Source organism: Meriones unguiculatus, chromosome 20 (genome assembly GCF_030254825.1).
Source record: "Meriones unguiculatus strain TT.TT164.6M chromosome 20, Bangor_MerUng_6.1, whole genome shotgun sequence".
NCBI lineage: Eukaryota > Metazoa > Chordata > Mammalia > Rodentia > Muridae > Meriones > Meriones unguiculatus.
The window spans coordinates 43,940,252-43,962,396 of NC_083367.1; the positions used below are offsets into that span (position 1 = coordinate 43,940,252).

General features: G+C 41.8%; 1 protein-coding gene across 1 annotated transcript in view; it reads left to right on the forward strand.

Annotated features, from left to right (window-relative positions):
- Lama4 (laminin subunit alpha 4) overlaps positions 1-19,529 on the forward strand; it is a 145,056-nt gene extending 125,527 nt beyond the window's left edge. Inside the window, exons 31-38 of the mRNA XM_021662512.2 lie at positions 3,613-3,800; positions 5,688-5,877; positions 6,993-7,148; positions 8,296-8,455; positions 10,716-10,846; positions 13,225-13,318; positions 13,777-13,896; positions 19,242-19,529. Coding sequence (XP_021518187.1) covers positions 3,613-3,800; positions 5,688-5,877; positions 6,993-7,148; positions 8,296-8,455; positions 10,716-10,846; positions 13,225-13,318; positions 13,777-13,896; positions 19,242-19,387 — 1,185 coding nt within the window. The 3' untranslated portion in view covers positions 19,388-19,529. The remainder of the gene's footprint in view (positions 1-3,612; positions 3,801-5,687; positions 5,878-6,992; positions 7,149-8,295; positions 8,456-10,715; positions 10,847-13,224; positions 13,319-13,776; positions 13,897-19,241) is intronic.
- The last annotated feature ends 2,616 nt before the right edge of the window (positions 19,530-22,145 follow it).

Genomic DNA, 22,145 nt, shown 5'->3' on the forward strand with positions numbered 1-22,145 from the left:
CTGCTCTTAACAACTGTGTGTGTGCGCACATGTGTGTGTTTAATGTTTAGCACTATAACTATCTGCTATAATCCGCTTTCCCTGATAACGTCAAGCCTCACATCGCAGCCATGAAAATTATTAATGTTTCTTTTGCCTTCTCAACCTTTGTGTTCCTCCATCTACATACACAGGTAGGTATGTTCCTGCTCCTTCATTAAATACTTAAGTGGAAGATGCTCCCCGTCTCCATCTTGGTGCAGTTTTAGCAACGCTCTGCCAATGCTCCTGTTGAGTGAGTTACTGCAACAGCTTCCAAACGGGGCTCCTTGCTTCTGCTTTCTTCCCTCACCATCTGTCCTCAGCACAGCAGCCAGACCATATCAGGCTCACCTCTCACCAAAGGGTCTCCAAGTCCCCACTGCCCTCAGAAGAAAAGCCCAACTCCTGGCAGTCTGGAAAGGTCCTGTGTGATCAACCGCACTTTCCCTCCATTCATCCCATTCACTTACCTGCCTCACTCACTCTTTTCCCCACCGGCCTCTTCTCTGTTACCAAAACTGGCCCATTAGCTCCCTGCCTTAGAATTCTCATTGTCTCTCCTTATGTCTCCACGTCCACTCTTCTCTCGAAAATTTGCCCAATATCTCTTCAACCCTACTCCCTTAATGAGACCTACCTTGGCTGTCTATGTAATATGGCAGCCTACCTTTCACCAGTAGTAGCAATATTTTTTGCCTTTATCTCATTGTACTTCTTAAATGTAACTACCAAGCTTCGTGAAGCTTATGAAGATGTGGCTTCAATGGTTACCAAGAAAAACTTGCCACCTGTTTTGAATGTTTGTTTGTTTGTTTGTTTGTAACAAGGTCATGTAGTCCTGGCTATCCTGGAACTCAGTTTGTAGTCCAGGCTGACCTTGAACTCATGAAGATCTATCTTCCTGTGTTTATGCTGGTATTAAAAGCATATACCACCACACACAGCCCTGGTTTAAATTGTTATCAAGGGTGCATTAAAGAGTCTGGATTGTAATAATTTATTTTCATGAGCACTTACTCTGAGTGCATAGTTGAATAAATTTTTAGAATAGATTCCAGGAGATGGAACTTACTGGATCAAGGCAAATCATGCCCTCAAAGAGGTAGCCCTGGTTTATGTTGCCCATGGAAAATACCTGTCTTAAAAAGCTATGTCCCAGGCTTAAACCTGTGAAGTCAAAGTCTGATGGGGTTCCCTGAGAATTCTCACACACGTGCCCATCAAGACAATGAGCTGAATGCCTTTTTTGTACAACAGTAAGTAATTCCGTCGTAACTGGCATTTTAAAATCGCTATCATGAACATATACCCACAGAAAATATAGAGTATTTGTTTGCCATACAGAAAGGTATCAGAGTTCATTCAGCTTTGCAGCAGAGAAGAAACAGCTCCTACCTGGTCTACAAGCACCCACACTGAAGTACAGAAAGGCTAGCCAGCTGATACAGCCATTCTTCATGTAGCCCCACACTTGCTCGGCTCAGCCGTGTCTGCTCGGCTCAGCCGTGTCGCCTCGGCTGCAGCCCAGTTTACTTCCTTAACTGATCGTGCAAAGCAAGATCCCTTCCTCTAAAACAAGAGGATGGGGAAAAGCCAGAGCTGGGGAAAATCCATAACTCCTAATCCCTCTCATTTTTCAGGCCCTGTGTGAAACACCTCTCTCAGGTCCCCTCTGTCAGACAAGCATTTCCCATTATAAGATTCCAACAACACTAGGGTTTAGAAGAAACGTCCGAATCTGTATTAGAGTCTCTCTGTGGCCTCACTTTTGGTCATTCTTGGCTTGAAACTATGGTAATTATTTGTAGGTGAGAGAGTGGAACCCAAACTAAAAATGAATGGGTATATTTCCTTCGTCAAGAGAAACCTTGCTTCTAGCAGTGAGTCACCAAGTCCTATGAACTCTTCGAGGGAATGGGGTGCTGCTGGAATAGAGGAGGCTTTCCTTTAGGATGTATAGTTAGTCTTTGAGCCCCCCCTGGGAGACTCTCCATGCCAGACTCTTTGGAAGAGCTGCTGTCCTGAGACCAGCCTCACGCAGCCCTAATTAGCCTTGCACCCCATGTGGATTGGAAGGATAGTCACAGGTGTGGCGGCAGCACTAGTTTCTTAGCAGTTTCTTTGTTCATATGAGATAAAAAAAAAAAAAAAAAAAAAAATGTGTTGCATTCCTTTTAATCGATGTCGAGTTTTCAGAAACTCCACACTGGTTTGTTCTCCTGGTAGAACCCCCCCCTTTAGGTTCCCAGAACTGCTGGGGGTTTGTTGTTGTTGTTTGTTTGTTTTAATATGTATAGATCTGACACTTCAGCAGGAATTAGGGAGAGGGAAAACAAGTGTGCCCCATCATACTGAATATCTTGCCAGGTTGTCCAGCCCTCCCTGCCCCCAACATCCTTCTCTCCTATCAGCTTCCTGAGTGGGGCTGAGCTGACCACTCCTTGCTTTAAAACCCTTGTGGCTCCTCTTGCCTAAAAACTGCCTAGCCCATCACCCAAAGACCTTTCTCTCTGTCACCAATCCATTCCCAGTTTCTTTTTATGGACCTGCTTCTCCAAATTGATTGTGAGTTCTTAAAAGCCAGTAATAATCTCTCACACTGCACCCACAGAAGGTGCAAAGAAACACTAATTTTTTTTTAATCTCCAACCTCTACCCATCCAATATTCTATAAATGTTTGGATAATGAATAAATTATTGAAAACTTGAATTTCTTCACGCTTTTATTTTGCCTCAGAAATAAAGTCCAATCATTAAATATTAGCCAATAGTTTCACAACACTACATTTTAGCATCAGCAGGACAATTTGAAGGGCACAACACAATGTTTAAAACTTAGCTATGTATGGAACTGTCAAAGAAAATAATCTTATTTTAAAATGCTGTTCTGTATTGATGCTGTCACACAAAATTTCTTTATACAACCTGTCACCAAAAAAAAAAAAAAAATGGTCTTAAATATTTTCAAGCTTCACTTTTTTAAGGTTTATTTGTTCTACCTGCATGCACATCTGTGTACCGTGTGCATGCCGGGTGCCCTAGAAGATCAGAACAGGGCATCAGATCCCTTGGAACTGCAATTCATGACCGCATGAGCTGTCGTGCGGGTACTGACACCAAACCTGTGCCCTCAACCACTAACCCGCCTCTCCAGCCCCAGTATCTTAACTTTTACATGGCATATATAAACAATACTGTGTGGTAATACGATGTTGCAGCTATGTGAAGATTTTATCGATTGATTCTCTCAAGGTTATTTTGCTTCAAGCTTTTTTCCATTGGTCAGTATTATTTAAGATATGCATTTACGTTAAATAATTTAAATGATAGAGCAGGTTATCTCTAAAGCTGCACTGTTACACAGTCAGATTAGAATTTGGGGTCTGCTAACATGCCGTGTTGTTACATGCTGTGCTCTCACTTCTTTATGACGCTAGAAGGGAAAGTAGCCTGCGATTTCGTGAATAGAAAACACACAAGGAGCCGTTTTGCTAGTTATGTATTCTTCATTAAGGATAAAGACATCATATGTCAAATTTTATTGCCAGTCACAACACTTTCATCTCTCCTTTTCACTTGTTTTTCCTATAGGGAGAGCAAAGTAAAGATGCACCTTTATGGGATCCTATGGGCCTGAAGATCCCAGAACAGAAGGCTCCACGGGACTCACTCTGCCACCTGTCCAACAGCCCCAGAGCAATAGAACACGCCTATCAATATGGAGGCACAGCCAACAGTCGCCAAGAGTTTGAACACATGCACGGAGATTTCGGTGAAAAGTAAAGAAATGCCCTGTCCTAGAAGCTCCACGCCATGCTCCATCCTTGTTTGTCTCAGGGTGCTTTTCTCCTGCCTTTCCTTTCTCTGTCTTCTTAATCCTGTTCATTTTTTTTTTTTTTGTCAAAGTATATACTAAACAATACATGATTCATGCTATCTAAGAAATTACATTCACACTTTTATCTCCAAATGGCAGCAGGTATGTAAAACAGCATTCTCATAGTTCACCAAGGTCAAAGGGAAGTTGGAATGGCCGGTCAGCTGCCTTGACATCACCTTCCCTCCCCCACACAAACCGCATTCAGATTTGTAAATGAGAATGCACCCAAACTTCCAGACTCAGAAGAGACAAGAGACACGAAGAATGCAAATGCTCTTAAATGTCTGTGGCCCTCCAGCTGTCTCAAACCCCATTGCCTCTTCACAAATCTATTGATTCTATGTTGTTAAAGATTCATTGTTATAGTGTTTATGTCGCCAGGGCCTTTAGCTCAGACATCTCTTGCCTAGCAGGCAAAATCTGTGTTCTTGAAATTCTTCAAGAAGGGGCCTTACCTATTTTTGGAGCTAACATTCTAGACAGGTTTAGTCACACACTTATTTCCACCCTTCTGGGTGGCTGTTTTTGGCATATATTTGCCTACAGGATAATTCTATATTCTTCTACTGGGAGGGATCTTTAATCTGTAGTTTATGTGGTACAGAAACAATATTTCTGTGAAATTTTCCCTACGCATGTTAAATACTCATTGCTATTTATCCACAGAGATAAGTTGATTTAACATGTTGGGTTTTAGTGTTTACTAATCTTATTAGATAGGAATCTCTAGAGCAGTGGTTTTCAACCTGTGTGTCATGACCCTCTTAGGGGTAGAATTACCTTATCACATAGGTCACCCAAGTCCATTGGAAAATACAGATATTTATATTACATTTCATAAAAGTAGCAAAATTAGAGTTATGAACTAGCAACGAAATAATTTTATGGTTGGGGGTCACCATAACATGAGGAACTGTATTACAGGGTCAGAGTATTTGGAAGATTGAGAACCACTTATCTGGAGGAACATAGTTATAGAATGAATATATATATATATATATATATATATATACACACACACATACACATATAAATAAAAAGAGGATTTGTTAGAGTGACTTACAGTCTGTGTTCTGGCTAGTACAGTGATGGGTAGCTCTCAACAGAAAAGCAAAGAACCCAGTAATTGTTCCACCCATGAGACTAGGTGTCTCAGATAGTCTTTGTTCTATGTTACAGTCACAGAGAACTAAGTTCCAATAATACCAAAGAAAAGCCTCAACAGCAGGGTAGATGAACTTGCCAGCAAGAGTGAGGGAAAGTAAATAAAAGGCAAAAGCTTCCTTCTTCCACGTCCTGTTGTGTCAGGAGCCTCCAGAAGGTTCAGCCCATATTTATAGTGGTTTTTCTGACCTCAGGAGAGCAAGATTTAGGGTAGTTCTTCCCTAATAATAATAATAATAATAATAATAATCCAACTAAGAAAAATCCTTCACAGGTGTGTCCAGCTGTTTGGATTTTAGTTAATGCCAGATTTAGGAGTCTTAACCAACACAAGACTTTGCTAAATACATAACATACCTCAAGAAAAAAATAAGAATGCACATGCATGGAATCCTATGGGCCTGAAATTTCTAGAACAAATGGTCTAGAGAAGAATTATTTATATTTTTGAAGTAATCATTCCCACCCAATAATTCATTAACTCAGAGTCACGGACAATTGGAATGAGGCTGTTTGGGACTAGATGGCTATTCTTTCTTGGACTGTGTTACTTTGAAAGTTTGTTGTGAAATATTATTCTCATCTCACTTCATACATGGCAACTTCTCTTTTCATTTACCAGATCTCAGTTTTCCATTCGTCTGAAAACCCGTTCCTCACATGGGATGATTTTCTATGTCTCAGACCAAGAAGAGAATGATTTCATGACTCTGTTCTTGGCCCACGGTCGCTTGGTCTTCATGTTTAATGTTGGCCACAAGAAACTGAAGATTAGAAGCCAGGAGAAATACAATGACGGAGTGTGGCATGATGTAAGTTGAGTGCAGAAAATAGCACTGTCAGCAAAAATTGGCCATTGCCCAGAGGATTAACACCAGTTATATACCACTGGCCTGACGGAAATACCTGTGTCAAAATGCTGAGGCTATGTACTCAGAGTCCAATTTGAAGAACTTACTGATTGTTTTAAAAATCTGGAACCATATTTTTAAATAACCACAGGCTAGTTGTAATCATTTTAACCCAAGGCTCAGTAATCAGCATGAGCTAATATTTGGATTCTAATGAATTTTTCACTTTCCCCACTCACCGGCAAGCTACGTTCATAATTTTTGACCACTATTACTGACTTTATATTTCAAACTGTAATCATTGGAGGAGATACAAAGTGAGTAAATCATTGAGAAGTCAGGGAGAACCTAGGTACTAGAGGTACCAGTGGGTGTGGGATGCCAAGAATGCCCTGTACAAGATGTGCTGCGACTGACTGTAGAGTGTGGCCAGTCAGCCAGGAAGAGCTTCCTAAGGAACCGTGCCAAAATACAACACGGGCCCAGAAATGAAACTGCAAGGGTGAAGCCATCCAGTCCAGAGATAAGAACATGGATGACAGGCTGGAGAGATGCCTCAGTGGTTAAGAGCACTGGCTGCTCTTCCAGATAGACCCAGGTTCAATTCCCAGCACTCACATGGCAGCTCACCCCTGTCTTATATATATAACATATATTATATAGTATATATTATAGTATATATTCATATAATATATATTATATATACTATATAGTATATATTATTATATTATGTATTATACATTATATATTATATATTAATTGTATATTATATAATATATTACATTGTATTATATATATAAATATATATTATAATATATATAGCAATAAAGACATCTGCTTTAGGGCAAAGATTCAAGGAATAAAGTTTCTGACATACCAACAACAAGACAGCCAAAAGGCTACTGAGGAGTAGAAAGAAAGAACACTCCTGACTTCAAAGATGGGTTCACATTTTTGAGAACTTTCTTTACCCTCCCACAGCATTGCAATACCAGGTTTGGGAGTGTGGACAACACAGCCTTCAAAACAGTTTGGGGTCATACCTGCAACAAGCTGTTTCCCTCTTCTCTATCCAGGTGATATTTATTCGGGAAAAGAGCAGTGGCAGACTGGTCATTGATGGTCTACGAGTGCTAGAAGAAAGCCTTCCTCCTAGTGGGGCTGCCTGGAAAATTAAAGGTCCCATTTATTTGGGAGGAGTAGCTCCTGGGAGAGCTGTGAAAAACATCCAGGTAAGCCAGCCGTGACAAGGCTGACAAGGCTGAGCCACTGCCCCTTGAACCTGATGATCACTGATTCCAGGTCCTCATTTTGTAGAGTTGGAGCCTGGTAAAAGGAAGAAGAGCATCCCAGGTTGTCCTGTGGGATTCCTTCTTCCCTGGGGCATTTTGATTTTAAAAGAGAAGTGAGATGAAAAGGTTTAATAGATATAAAGTGTCATGAAACTTATGTCTCCAGGAGGTCCACAAGTACCTGAGATTGTTAGTGTAAAGCTACATTAAGACCAGAGATCAAGACATTCCACTATATTACTGAGTGTGAAGGGGGGAAAAACAAAAACCTTCAGCTCACCTAAATTCAGTTTCAGTTATTTTTTTTTCTCACATAAAATTTCTAAATATGCACAGAATGTGAGTATAAGTGCAAGAATTGAGACTATAAAGAGCCATTTTCATCAAATTATAACTATCACGTTTTTAAGGTGCTTCTCAATGAAAGGAAAGTATCAAAGGACTTAATTTATCTTGAACACAAACATAGATTCCATTTTGTCGCGTTTCAATACATTGTTAAGATCCATTGGCATCTGTAGGTAGAAAGGGCGGTTCACACTATAATTAGACTTAAGTAAACAGCCCCAGTTTCATTGCAATCATTTTCTCTGTTTCCAAATGTGGCAGAAAAACAAACAAACAAACAACACAAAAGAAAACATAATTGTCTAAAGTGAGCCAAATGCCATGTCCTGTAGTATGTAGTATGAAGTACGCTAATGAAGCCAGATCAGCAAGCTTCCTACTGTTTGCATAGAGCTTTCATCCACAGCCGTGATCTCAGGCCCAGCTGTCGTTCCTGAACGGAAATGAATGGCTATACTAACAGTCGTCAGCTGGGAAACAACAGTTGCAACTTATTTTGTCACAGTCTGTGGGAACATATTTCCATTCGTAGTTACTACACGCTGACGTTATGAAGTACAAAATTCCAGCTCCTATGAATTAGTTAAAAGTAACTATCAGGAGCAATACTGATCATTCAAAAAGCTAAAATAAACAAGGGGTGGCTTTGTTCCTCTCGAGATTCACCCCTTTGCTTTCCCATGGTACACCTGAGTGCTGAGCAAGGGAATTTTAAGTAAACTTCTTCTTCCTCTTTCAGATTAACTCTGTCTACAGCTTCAGTGGCTGCCTTGGCAATCTACAGCTCAATGGTGCCTCCATCACCTCTGCTTCTCAAACATTTAGCGTGACGCCTTGCTTTGAAGGGCCAATGGAAACAGGAACTTACTTTTCCACAGAAGGAGGCTATGTGGTTCTAGGTAATATGACTGTTGTGGTATGGATATAGCTGGCCCCACCTAAACTTATAAAACAAGTTAAAGCTTGATCCCCAGGGGCCAGTGAGAGGGAACTTGGTCATTCAAAACGTTAAGGAAGGCTGTTCTTGTGGGAGTGAGTTCTTCTCTGAAGACCACACTGGTCGCCATCCAGGTGCGTTGTTATAAAGAAACTTGGGCCCCTGTCCCCTCTTGCTGTGCACATACATCCACGCGACCTTCCACTTCTGCAGTGAGAGCCTCAGCAAACGTTGCCACCGTGCTCCTCCACGTACTCCCAGCCTCCTTTCTCTCTAAATCAACCAGTGTTAGGTATTCTGTTATAGCAAACAGACCGAGATGACAGTGTGTGCTGAAAGCACGAGTCCTGAAGTGCTTTTTTTTCCTGGATGTGGCAACAGAGAATTTTCAGCCCATCCCTGTAAAATGAATGACCTCTTTCCTCAAGGACTACTGTTGGTTAGCCCCTTTACTGTTTCAAACCGAATGCACAGCATCAATCCTTGTTTGCTTCCCCTGGCCAAACTTCTGGGTGCAGACCAGCTTGACACAGACCTTCCTGCGCTGTTGTGTCTGGCCTATGCCAGCTCTTAGCCATCTTACTCCTCTAAGTTTTCTTGTTTGCCCCTATGAGTGTCCCCAATGAAGAAAAGTATAGTCCCTTCCCCTGCTCTGAAACCCTCTACAACACTCTCCTTTGGAGATCTTATTCTGAAGATTTCCTCCCAACCATTACTGCCCTGCTCATGTAGTCAGCAGCTTTTATTGCATGCCACCTGTATGGCAGTCTGTGTACCGGATGATAGACTGTGCTCGTTCCTAAGCCAAAAGAAATCCTAGGAACCTGTACACAGCCACCACCTAAACCACAGCAACAAGCATCTTAAGTGGGAAGGATGAACCCTTCTTAGTGATGGGGGCGGGGGTGCACATGAGTATAGGTGCCAGAAGAATGTATCTGATCCCCTGGAGCTGAAGTTACAGATGGTTGCAAGCTGCCCAAAGTTAGTGCTCGGAACTGAACTCAGATCCTTTGGAAGAGTAGCATATACTCCTGAGCCACCTCTCCAGCCCCACAGCTATTCTTTTTCTTTCTATTTTTTTTATTATGGACTGATTTTATGTGTATGAGTGTTTGCCTGCATGTATGTTTCTGCACTACATGCATGCCTGGTACCCACAAAATCCAGAAGAGGGTGCTAGCTAGGTCTCTTGGGATGAGGTGGTTGTGAGCCACTCTGTGCATGCTGGAACTCGAACCCGGGTTCTCTGAAAGAGCAGCCAGTGCTCTTAATCACTGAGCACAGCTGCTTTTAATAAGCAATATCTTAGGTCACCACAGTAACAGTTTCTAAATCCTAGCATGCACCGGTTAATTTTGAAGCTAAAATTGTTTTCAAATAGTTAATCAGATCTCTTCCTGGATGACAACAAAATAAAGTCCATCTTCCAAATTTGCACACTGGAGCCCCTCCAAGCAAGGCTCCCCACCTTCCACATGGAGCAGCCAGGCATCCCCATAGAATCATCTGGGTTCCTTCCTGGGGCTTTCCAAGTTTTCCAGCCTCTGTTCATGGCTTCAGATTACAGTCCCTATCCAGACTTTCCTGCCTTCCTTTCTTTTTAAATTGTATGTCTTCAGGTTCCATCCTTTGCCCAAACTGCCCTGCCTTTCTCACTTTTTATTTAGTATTGGGGGAGGGGGGTATGTGTGTGTGTGGTGATGGTAGGTGCATGCCATAGCACATGTGTGAGATCACAGGACAATTTTGTGGAGTTGGTTCTCTCCTTCCATCTTTACATGAGTTCCAAAGATGGAACTCAGGTCAGCTGACTTATACAACAAGTGCTTTACCTCCTGACCTACCCTTCCTGCCCCTCCCCTCTCTTTTTTTATTATCATTTATTACAATTTATTCAATTTGTATCCTGGCTGTGGCACCTCCCTCGTCTCCTCCCAGTCCCACCCTCCCTTCCTCTTCTCCCCCTATGCCCCTCTTCTAGTCCACTGATAGGGGAGGTCCTCCTCCCCTTCCATCTGACTCTAGCCTATCAGGTCTCATCAGGACTGGCTGCATTGTCTTCCTCTGTAAAGGAGTAAAAGGTGCTGCTAGCTAGAATGCTGCTTCCCCCGAACTCTCACAGCCTGCGGAGTACTTAAGAGTGTTCTGTCCTCATAAAATCACACCCCAGCTAGAAATTTTACTTTGCTCTTTTGGGTAATTTCCATTTCCCTTTGCAGATGAGTCCTTCAATATTGGGTTAAAGTTTGAAATTGCATTTGAAGTCCGTCCCCGGAGCAGTTCTGGAACCCTGGTTCATGGCCACAGTGTCAACGGGGAGTACCTGAATGTGCACATAAAAAACGGGCAGGTAAGTGTCCTGAGAGTTAGCTGTCTATCTCATCTAACCTTGAATGCTGGTGTAGAGCAGCAGGTGTACCATACAGAATTACTTTATCAATCTTTCTAATGGAAAAAGAGGGAAATTGAACTTGAGATTTGAATATGTGCAAGGCATGTGTTCACATTCATGTACTGTGAGTTGATTAGGACAGGGTCATGAAAATATGGCAAAGCTACCAGAAAATCACCAATAACAGCATGACAGTTTAATAAAAGAAGTAGAAAAAAAAAAGCTTTTCAGCAAATGAAAAGTAAAAATACATCTACTTTCCAACATCCACAAATGTAAAACCATCTTTCTAAGTATTTAAATGCTTATCACAGATGTGTGTGTGTGTGTGTGTGTGTGTATTGGCACATAAATGTAAGTTAACTCAGTAACTAAAAGTTTGTATTATGTTTTAGTTAAAAGGCACATTCACTATAAGATATCACTAAGTAATATTCAGGAAAGTATTCAAATAAGTTTAGAGGAAAAGGAATATTTTCATTATGGCTCAAACAATATAGCCAAGGTTTACCTTGACTCTAGTACATGTAATGAAGCCATAAAAAAACAAAACTAGCTGTCATATTTATGTGTGTATATATTATATATTATATAAGCATTGTATTATATCAGAATTATATAACATATTTGTATATAATATATGCTATATATATTTTACATATACATTAGTTACTAGATATTGGGTACTAAAAGATTTATGCGAGTGAGTTGACTTAGCCCTCATATGGCTCTCAAGTACATGTATAATATTATCACTCTTATTTTACATCTGAGAAAAATGGGGCAGAAAGAAGATAAATGTGAGCTCTGTAGTTTGGCTTGAAAGTTCGTTCTCTTCGAGAGTATCTTTTATTTTTCCATTTTTGACTGAAAAAAATTTCATTCAGTACAGTTTGATCATGTTCTTCTTCAACTTCTCCCTGGATCCTTCCAACCTCCCTACCCACCTACTTTTATATTTCTTTCTCTCTCTCTCAATCTCTCTCTCTCTCTCTCTTTCTCTCTCTCTCTCTCTTTCTCTCTCTCTTTCTCTGCTATATGTAGAAGATATTTTTGTTGGCATTGTTTCTATTTTCAGCCATGCCTTTTTCTTCTTTCATTGTTACATATGGATTTATTTATTTACTACAATTTATTCACTTTGTATCAAGGCAGTAGCCCCCTCCATATCCTCCCAGTCCCACTCACCCTCCCTCTTCTTCTCCTATGCCCCTTCCCTAGTCCACTGATAGGGGAGGACCTCCTCCCCTTCTATCTGACCCTAGCCTATCAAGTCTCACCAGGACTGGCTGCGTCATCTTCCTCTGTGGCCTGGTAAAGCTGCACCTACCAGAGGGAGGTGATCAAAGAGCCAGCCACTGACTTCATGTCAGAGACAGCCCCTGCCCCCCCTCCTTACTAGGGAACCCAATTGGATACTGAGCTGCCATGGGCTTCCTCTCAGCAGGGGTTTAGGTCCTCTCCATGCATGATCAGTCTCTTCAGGCCCCTGGGCCCAGATTTTTTGATTCTGTTGGTCTCATTGAGAGTTCCTGTCCCCTTCAGATCTTTCTATTTCCCCTTCCTTCGTAAGATTCCCTGCACTCTGCCCAAAGTTTGGCTATGAGTCTCAGTATCTCTTTCCATACCCTAATGGGTGGGGTCTTTCAGAGGCCTCCTGTGGAAGGCTCCTGTCCTCTTCCTTGTCTTCTCCTACTTCCGATGTCTATCCTGTTTGCCCTTCTGAGTGAGGTTTCATCCTCTTCCCTAGGGTCCTCTTTGTTGTTTAGCTTCTTTAAGACTATAAATTTTAGTATTTTTATCCTATATTATATGGCTAATAGCAATTTACAAGTGAGTATATACCATATGTATCTTTCTGCTTCTGGGTTACCTCACTCAGAATGATCTTTTCTAGTTCCCACCATTTGCCTGCAAATTTCATGATTTCCTTGTTTTTAATTGCTGAGTTAAAAAAAAAATACAAAAAATGCCAAAAAAAACCCAAGCAAAATAAGACAGAAACTTCACAAAAGTATGTTGTAGCCAACTACTCCTGAGGACCAGGCCTGCCCTGAAATGTCTTCAGGTTCTCAACCTGCTTTTCATAAACAAATACACTCTGTAAACTAAGTAAATTTGAGAGAACTGTTTTAATGTTTTTAACTTAAACTATCGTAATTAAACTATTTCTATCACCTATCAAAGAGTGACCTCTGGTGTTCACATTGCAAATGTAAGCATGGATTGGTATTTACTCAAAGCTTTGCTTCTCTGTGGCAAATCAGTTATAAAACTTGGCTTTACCCTCGTGATGAGAAATTGAACTAACCACATAACATGCCTCATCTTGGCAGGTCATAGTGAAAGTCAACAACGGTGTCAGAGACTTTTCTACCTCAGTAACTCCCAAGCAGAATCTCTGTGATGGCAGATGGCACCGAATTACAGGTGAAAAACTCGGAGTGTCCTGGGCATGCTGTACAAGCCTGAGCCTGCACATGGGTGGAGATCGGGGGGTGACAGCAGATGATGGCATGGAAGAACTCAGACCTTACTTGATACATAATGAATGATAAGAAAAGAGAATAAAGTGTCATCAGACTAAGATGTGTTCATTGAACGCATGAAGATGAATGCTGCCAAAAAAAGCTCTAAAATATAAGACATGAAATTTTTGGAGCAAAAAATAGAAGTAGAGTATAGTTCAACAGTCCCCTTTTCTAAGGGAAGTATCACCACAATTGATTGATTAGTTGTTTTCTAATTGTTTTCATTACTGTTGCTTTCAATGATAGAGAAGTATGGGGATTTTTATTCCGGAATGTACTGATGTTGGACAAATTATTTCATTTCATGTAAAAAGTACCCCAGTACCACGTATGACCACTCTTTGTCCTGTTTTTCAGTTATTAGAGACTCAAACGTGGTTCAATTGGATGTAGATTCAGAAGTGAACCACGTAGTTGGACCACTGAATCCAAAGCCAGTTGATCACAGGGAGCCTGTGTTTGTTGGAGGCGTCCCAGGTAAGCATCTAGGAAGGTCCAAGCTTCCAAATCCAGAAGGACCCAGTCGGCTCTCACAATTGTTATTACATTAAGAATTGAGCTATAATATTTTCACAACTCACCTAATAAGTCAGAGTTTTATATGCAAAGGTTCTTAATAGGAAAGAGCAGCAAAGTGCTGAATTTTATCTTATCACACACATACACACACACACACACACACACACAGAGTAATGTGCCGAAACTCATAACTCCTCAATCAAGATTAATAGCACATAAAATCAGCACGTTCACCAGCAGGTATTGCTTGCTATTTGCTTTTCTCTCTTCCCTTCCTTCTCCTTTAAATATCCTCAACAAATACACAAACCCTGCAGAGAAAGCTTATTTGTGAAAGAAAGTGCTATAGGACCTGAGAACTTTGGGTGTTAAAGGTTACTGACAACTATTCCCCTTACACAATAGGGAAAGAATGTATAGGATTAGTCTGTAGAGTGAAAACAGTTGTAGACGATAAGTTATGTTTGTTGCTCTCATGGAATGGCATTCCCTAAGAGCGGTTTCCAGGTACCGTTCTATAAAGAGCTGCCAAAATGGCATCTAATTCAGGATACTGAGAAGACACTGTGGGCTCTCTACAATTGCTTTATGCTCCTAGAACAAAGACCATTATCTTAGGTTGAACATGACTATTTTTATATATTTCTCTAACTTGGGAAAATTCAAAGTAAGCGTGGAGAGGGTGTTATAAGATGGAGATATTTAAGCTTTTTACCTGGAATTTTGTGAGAATCTTAATAATCTAACTAGATTTTTTTTTTTTTACTATGTCACATAAAGGTAGTCAGTAGTTTAAAAAAGAAAAATATACAGATAAAAACAAGCATCTCACATTGTGTACTCTCAATACAGTAGCAACCAAGTAACTTCTTTTCTTTCTATGCTGGTATTTTTAGATACCAGCTGTGGTGGTATCTAAATATACATAGGCTTATCTATTTGAATGCTTAGTTGCCGGGAAATGGCACTATTTGAGAAAGGTTAGAAGATGTGACCCTGTTGGAGGAAGTGTGCCACGAGGAGTGGACTCTGAGTTTTTAAAAGCCCATGCCACGCCCACTCTGCATGCTACCATCCTTCCCACCATTATGAGAATGAGCTAAGTCTCTGAAACTGTAAGCAAGCCCCCAATTAAATGCTGTCTTTTATAAGACATGGTCTCTCTTCCCAGTAATAGAACAGTGACTAAGATACCAGCAGTACCAACAATGGTGACTCAGGAGCCAAAAGGCATAGATAAGACACTCAAAATACAAATCCCCTCTTGGGTTTCCACACAGGTACTCACACCAGTGTTCCCCAGTCCTCTGCCTCTGTTCTGGCTTTGATTCTGAAAGGGACTCTAGGAAAGGCCACCATTGCACCATCGCATCATGTCAGTAACCTGTGAACATTGTCTCATATCGGTTCTATTTCTCCATTTTGATGCCTGCCTAGAAGTCATGGTGTAGCTTCAATCATTTCACAGGTTTCCAGTGCACACAGGATTAAATTAAACAAAGCGTGTGCCTGTCCCCTCCCTGCCCTTGCTTGTGGTCTCCCTCTGCTGTCTGAGATTGAAATTCCTTAATATTCAAGGATGTTGTCTTTGCTCCAGGTCTTCTCACAAATGCTCAGAGATTCAATTTCTAGTAAATATTCCTCTTCCTTTTTCTTCTAGTACCTTTGCAAGGAACAGCTTCTCCTATTTCTCCAACCTAGATCCTTATTGATCCTTTGGACTTGGCTTTTCTTTCCATCCTTTCTCCCTAGGATACATACCACTGTCGTGAAACTATCGTAGTTACTTTTCTATTACCATGATAAAACACAGTGGCCAAAGCAATTTATAGTAGAAGGAGTTTATTTAGGCTTACATTTCCAGAGGGTTACAGTCCTTGAGCTCTCAAAGCCTGCCTCCAGGGACATACCTCCTCCAACAAAGCCACACTTCCCAAACCTCCCAAGCTCAACACCATCACCTGGGGACCACATATTCAAATACCTGAGACCATGGAAGACATTTCTCATTCAAACCATCACAGGAATTGGCCATAGAACACCGCTGAAGCTAAATGGCACACCACCTTTTGGAAGGGAACAAGACTTCATTCCCCATCCAGTACTCACTGCTAACCATGTGTCCAAGCTCTTGGTGGCAAAACAAGCTTGTCTCCCCAGTGCAAACATCACAGCATTTGTTCTTCTCCCTGTAGCTGAAATGTTTACCATGCAATTCAAAAGTACTTCATAAGCGACTCTCCTTTGCTTTCTGAATCTGGTCCTAGTAAGCTCCAAAGACTGAGTGAACAAGATTCACTGAAAACCAAAACCAGGGCATCCAACACATATATTATATAGAGCTAATTTCTCTAGTGAGTCACCCCACAGGGATTAGCAACCGTGGTCTGATCCACCAGCCCACTGCACCACTGAAGCTTTTCACTCCATCTAGGAACCACGCCAGCAAAGGCTGCAGCAAAAGCAATTATAACGTAAGCTGGCTGTGATTAATTCTATCATCATGAGCTGCTTGAGGTTAATTCCATTAAAATCACATCAGAAACCAGGATGTTAAGAACGATAACTAAAGAAATTAAGCATAGATAGAAATCCTCTAAGCCCTGAATTCTCGTGAAATGCCAGTCACTCTTAGGCAACTCACAACTCTGATAACACATTTTCTCATATCCCTGTTTGTTTCCTATGAGTGTGATAAACAAACGCTACTATCAAAACAACTTGGGGAGAAATGGAGGATGTCAAAGGTAGGAACTCAGGCAAAGGCCCTGAGGAATGCTGATTATTGCCTTGCTCCTCTGGGCTTGCTCAGCTGCCTTTTTTATGTGAAGCTGAGCCAACTGCCCAGCAGTAGCACTGCCCATCATGGGGTGGGCCCTTGATCATCAATCGCTAATCAGGAAAATATCCCCAAAGAGTTGCCTAAGACTCACCCATCTCGTGGAGGCAATTCCGCAGTTGATATTTCTTCTTCCCAGACAACTCTAGTTTCTCTCACATTGACAAAAAATTAGCTATCAAATCTCACTAAAACGTTAATAAAGAGCTGGATGGTGGTGGCTCATGCCTTTAATCCCAACACTTGGGAGAGGAAGGTGGTAATAAAACCTATTTAATTGTTATAGACATATATATATATACATACACACACAACTTTTCCATATGATAATTTAAAAGTTAAAGAATTTTTTTTTTTTGAGACAGGGTTTCTCTTCATACCCTTGGCCTGTCCTGGACTTCCTGTGTAGACCAGGCTGACCTCAAAGTCGCACTAATCCACCTGCCTTTGCCTCCCTGAATGCTGAGATTTAAGGCGTGTGCCACCACACCTGGCTAAGTTATGGAATCTTTGAGGTTAGTGTAGTCCATTCTCAAGTCTAACCAATCACTATTGAAAGCCCCACATTATTTTCTATAAAACATAGTCAAACCTTCATTCGATCTTGGAAAACTTCTTTCTAAATTCTGTCTTAAAATTATGTATTGGGGGGATGAAAAAAAATGCCTCAATATTAAAAGTGCTTGGTGCTTAAGCATGAGGACAGAGTTTGGATCCCAGCACCCACATAAAAGCTTGGTGTTGCCCACAGCGTGCATGTGACCCCCAAAACTGAGGGCAGCAGAGCCAGGAGGCTCACTGGGCCTCAACACCTCATTATCATAGCTGGAAACAGAGTAGTGTCTGGAGGAGAGCCCACCTCCAAGAAATAAGGCAGAGAGAGAGATAACGAAGGACACTTACCACACTCCTCTGACTTCGGCACTCATAGGTGCATGCATTACACATATGCACAGACACCACACGCTCACATAAACACAAAAGCAAATGTGTTAATTCTGTTAACCAATTACTTACTCCCCTAGGATGCTCTTCTGTCACTGCATATAGTTAATTTCATGGTACATCACACAGACCATAATTGCGATATTAACTATTTCCTCCAGATGATTTTCGGCATGGAGCAAGGCTGGACAGCTGAGGCAGAGTGGAAGCTATGCCCCACTGTTCACAGGATGGCAGAGGGATTAGAAGGCTCCTCTCCACAGGCTTTCAATCAGTTCTTATTCTGAGGATGAAGTGCACTGGGCAGGCTTTACAAACATGCAGCCAGTGTAGATTGGATACAAATAAAAAGAACGAATCTCTGGGGCCCCTTTCAAGTCTAAAACTTTTTTTTTCTTTCATTTTTTCAAGACAGGGTTTTTTTTTTCTGTGTAGCCTTGCTGTCCTGGAACTCACTCTGTAGACCAGGCTGGCCTTGATCTCAGAGCTCTGCCTCCTGAGTGCTGGGATCCAAGGCATGTGCCGCCACTGCCTGGCTGGAATCTCAAGCTTTATGGTTCCCATTCTAAAGAGGAAACACTGTTTCCCGTCTTTATTTTCAGTATACAGGTTCTGTGCACACTGACTCTACACGGCATAGGGCGGCAGCTGCTTGCTGCTGTTTGTTCCGTCCCCTACTTTGTGTTCCTTCCTAGGTTACAGGCTGTGTTTTTCGCCTTTTGTCTGACACTGCTCCTGTAGCTGTGTTTATGATAATGAGCTTTGACTAAATGGATTTTAATTTCATAATATTTATAAGCTAAGTTGCTTTAAATCATATTTCTTCTATCATCCCAACACATCTAATTGTATCTGTACAATTAATGAACACCAGGCTCCTTCTAGACCTAATTACAATACGGGAAGAAGGTTCCCTGACAAAGCACCTGTGTCTATACAAAATCTATGCTGCTTGCACTTCCCTATTTATAGTTCTTAAGCCTTGCGCTCAGAAAAATTAAATTTTACCTCGTTTGAATTCATTATTTCCTCATTATATTCTATAAGCTTGGCAAAAGTGTTGAAGCTTAAGGGTGAAGGGTAACGAAGATCGGAATTAAACAGAAGCATTCATTCTGTGCAAAAATGAAAAACGGAAGCTCAAGTTCCTTTCCCGTCCTCAGCAAAACACAGTAAACAAAAAGCGCCTGGGGAAATTAACTCTGAACAGCACCGGTAGATCACGAACACTCACTGCTGAGGCCTCCTAGGGAAAGGCGAATGTCAGCCCTGGAAGACAGCACAGTAGGCACAAGAATGTGATCACAGAAAAAAACAGGGCCAGCATTGCAATTCCCATGTGTTCTCATTCTTCAAGAGCCGGTGCGGGTCCTGGGAGTCCGATAGGGAACTGAGTGCCGTTGCGGACATAGAAATCATTTTGATAATCTGAGCAATTTTCCACTTTATACAAAACGGTAATATTGGAGCTTGGAATTCCCCACATTGAATTTTCTTCTCTCTCTCTCTCTCTCACCAGAGTCTCTACTGACGCCGCGTTTGGCTCCCAGCAAACCCTTCACAGGCTGCATCCGCCACTTTGTGATTGACGGGCGCCCAGTGAGCTTCAGTAAAGCAGCTCTGGTCAGCGGCGCCGTGAGCATCAACTCCTGTCCCACAGCCTGACACAGCAGGGCAGGCCGAGGAGAGTTCCCTCCAGCACTGAAATAAACGCAGAATGACGGGGGTGGGAGTGGGGACCGGAACTCCCCCTCCCTACAAAAGCTCTTACCTGGTTGAAGGGGATTTCAATAAATCGGAGACCGGCCGCTTCCTATGTCTTATTGGATCCAAAATGTCTAAGCGGACAGCAATTCAAAACGGGGCAGACTTCCTTGTACTGAGAGCCCACGCACATGAGCTGGCAACGCTGCCGCTCCCGCCTCTAACACACAGCGGAAGGGCTTCTAAGTCAGCCATGGTGTGCAAAGCCTGACCACGTTCTCAGGGTCCTCAGTCTTTAAGAAAAGATCGTTCAGCTTAGACCCACATATGTTTGCCCTTAAATACCTTCTGTTACCCTAGATCTACTGACTCGATCCCATCCTAACTGAGGTTATCTGTTCTCCCCTTTACAAGAGCGTTGTCCATTTGTTGCAGGTGTACCTGGTTTAGTGAGTATTCTAACAAGCCAGATGAACTGAGTTAGCTCCTCAGCCCCCAGAAGGTTTCAGCAGAGTTGACCTATGACCTCCCAACAAGTGCCATGTGTGCAGTCAGCACTCATGGGGCACATTGGATATATGCACACAATTTATTTTTTAAGAAAAAGAAATTGTAGTATACTTTAATATTTTTTACAGGGTTGGTATTTCACATTCTTATCATAAGAAAATGGGAATTCCTGACTCATGTACCACACAAAACATGGTGACCCCCAGACTCAATATGAAAAGGTTTTTTTTTTTACTTTTATCCAAGAATAGTCTCATCAGTACTTGATACAAAAAAAAAAGGTATGTGCTGTTGATCAATTATTCACGAACCCTGCTAGCTCAGAGCCCCTACAAAATGAAGAGCCCTTATCTGATGGAGTCCCTCTTTGCAGCTGTGTTCCACTTCCTCTCCCATGGCCGTAACTGCCTGGACAAAATACTCCTGGTGTGAAAAGATTGAGTGTGAATAATTGAATATTTTCTCTTATGAGTTTGGGTTATGAAACGAGAAAATCAGGCACATAATAGAAGTTGAAGCCAAAGAGATGTCAACTGAAATTTAACTTTAGCAGCTCAGGATGCAATCGTCGGCATGTAAATCTTGGCATTGCCATTCTGTAGATCTGACACATCCCCTACCCCTTGTCCAGTAATGATCACCTCGGTCCTCAGCTAAGAATTGGACCCATTAATGAAGGGGCTCCAACAGTCCCTGCCTTCCCCAAAAAACGTATAGGGCCTGACAGTTGCTGGGTGGGAAGCACATGAAGCTCTGCTTCCCCTGGAAACTGGCAATCTAAGGTTGGTAAGAATTTTTTTTCTTCAGTGGCGCAGCCACCTGTCAGTTTCCCATGTCTTTATAAGCAATCCCTCACCCGTACTCTTGTAAATCCAATGGAACTCATTGGATTGTCACACTATCCTTGGCGTCATTGGTACCCTGTCAATAAACATGTTCACATCTCCTTAGAAAAAGCCCATACGACTTCAAAAGTGTAAGCTAGCATCTGGAAAGATACCTCAGGGATTAAGAACAAATACTGTTCTTGTAGAGGACCTTGATTAAGCTCTTACCACCCACTTGGGAGCTTCACAGTCAGCTGTAACTCCAGTTTCAGGGGCTCTGCCACCTCTTCTGACCTCCTAGGGCACACAAGAACATACATGTAGATGAAATGCTTATACACGTAAACTATTTCTCATTTCTGGACTGTTCAGAGATCTATTGTAAGAGCTCAGAGCTGTGTCTGACATGTATAGGAATATACTTAATATTAAGTTAATTTCAGGAAAGCAGGGTTTCCATAAAGGTTATTCCCCTCACCCCACCTCACCCTCCAAGACAATAATATAGATCCTGGGAGCATGAGAAGAGGAAAGATTGATGCTTCAACTTTTGATTCCACTGAGCCCCAGCAACTTGCCTGAGGGTGTGCTAAGACCAAAGGAATTACGGATAGCTGTCAGAAAGGCAACAAGTCTATAACCTTTTGAGTTCTCAAAACCAGCCCCTAAGAGAGCGGATGGGACAGCCTGTGGGGGGAGGAGGGAAGGGTGAAGCAGAAAATAAGATCGAAGAATGATACCCCAATGGTCGATGTAATCATGAGGCAGAAAGGCACAAACATAAAAGTGTAAGATGATATTGCCAGTCAGATACAGCAGAATCTCTCCAGAACTCCCAAAGTGTGGTGATAAGAGAGCTCAGAATTTATTCTTGTCAGCCTAGGCAGATCATCCTGCGTTCACAGTGAGCCTCAACCTGCACCCACAGACTCAACAGAGTATCTTTTCAAATGGCTAATGTCAACCTGGAGGCAAGTTACGAAAATATGATGATATGATACACTCTGAGAGAGCATATACCCAGTAATGTAAGGGAATGTGGGGAGCGATTCATTCAATACTAAAGCATCCATAGTGCTGAGGTGGTGTTTATCCTTGTTTTAAGATCAGCAGTGGTGCTCCACTGTCAATCCTGACATCAGTAATTTGCATCTTTTATTCTCCCTGATAATTCTGCCAAGAAGTTTATCGATTTTATTAGTCATGTTGAAGAAAATGCTTGGGTTCCACTGTTTTTTTTTCCCTCTATTATTTCTCTGACTCTTATTTTTTAATTATATTTATTTGGGAACACGCATGTTGGCACGAGTGCTTTGACGCACGTGTGGAGGGCAGAGGACGGTGTGTGGGAGTCAGTTCTCTCCTTCCAGCAGCTCAAGCCG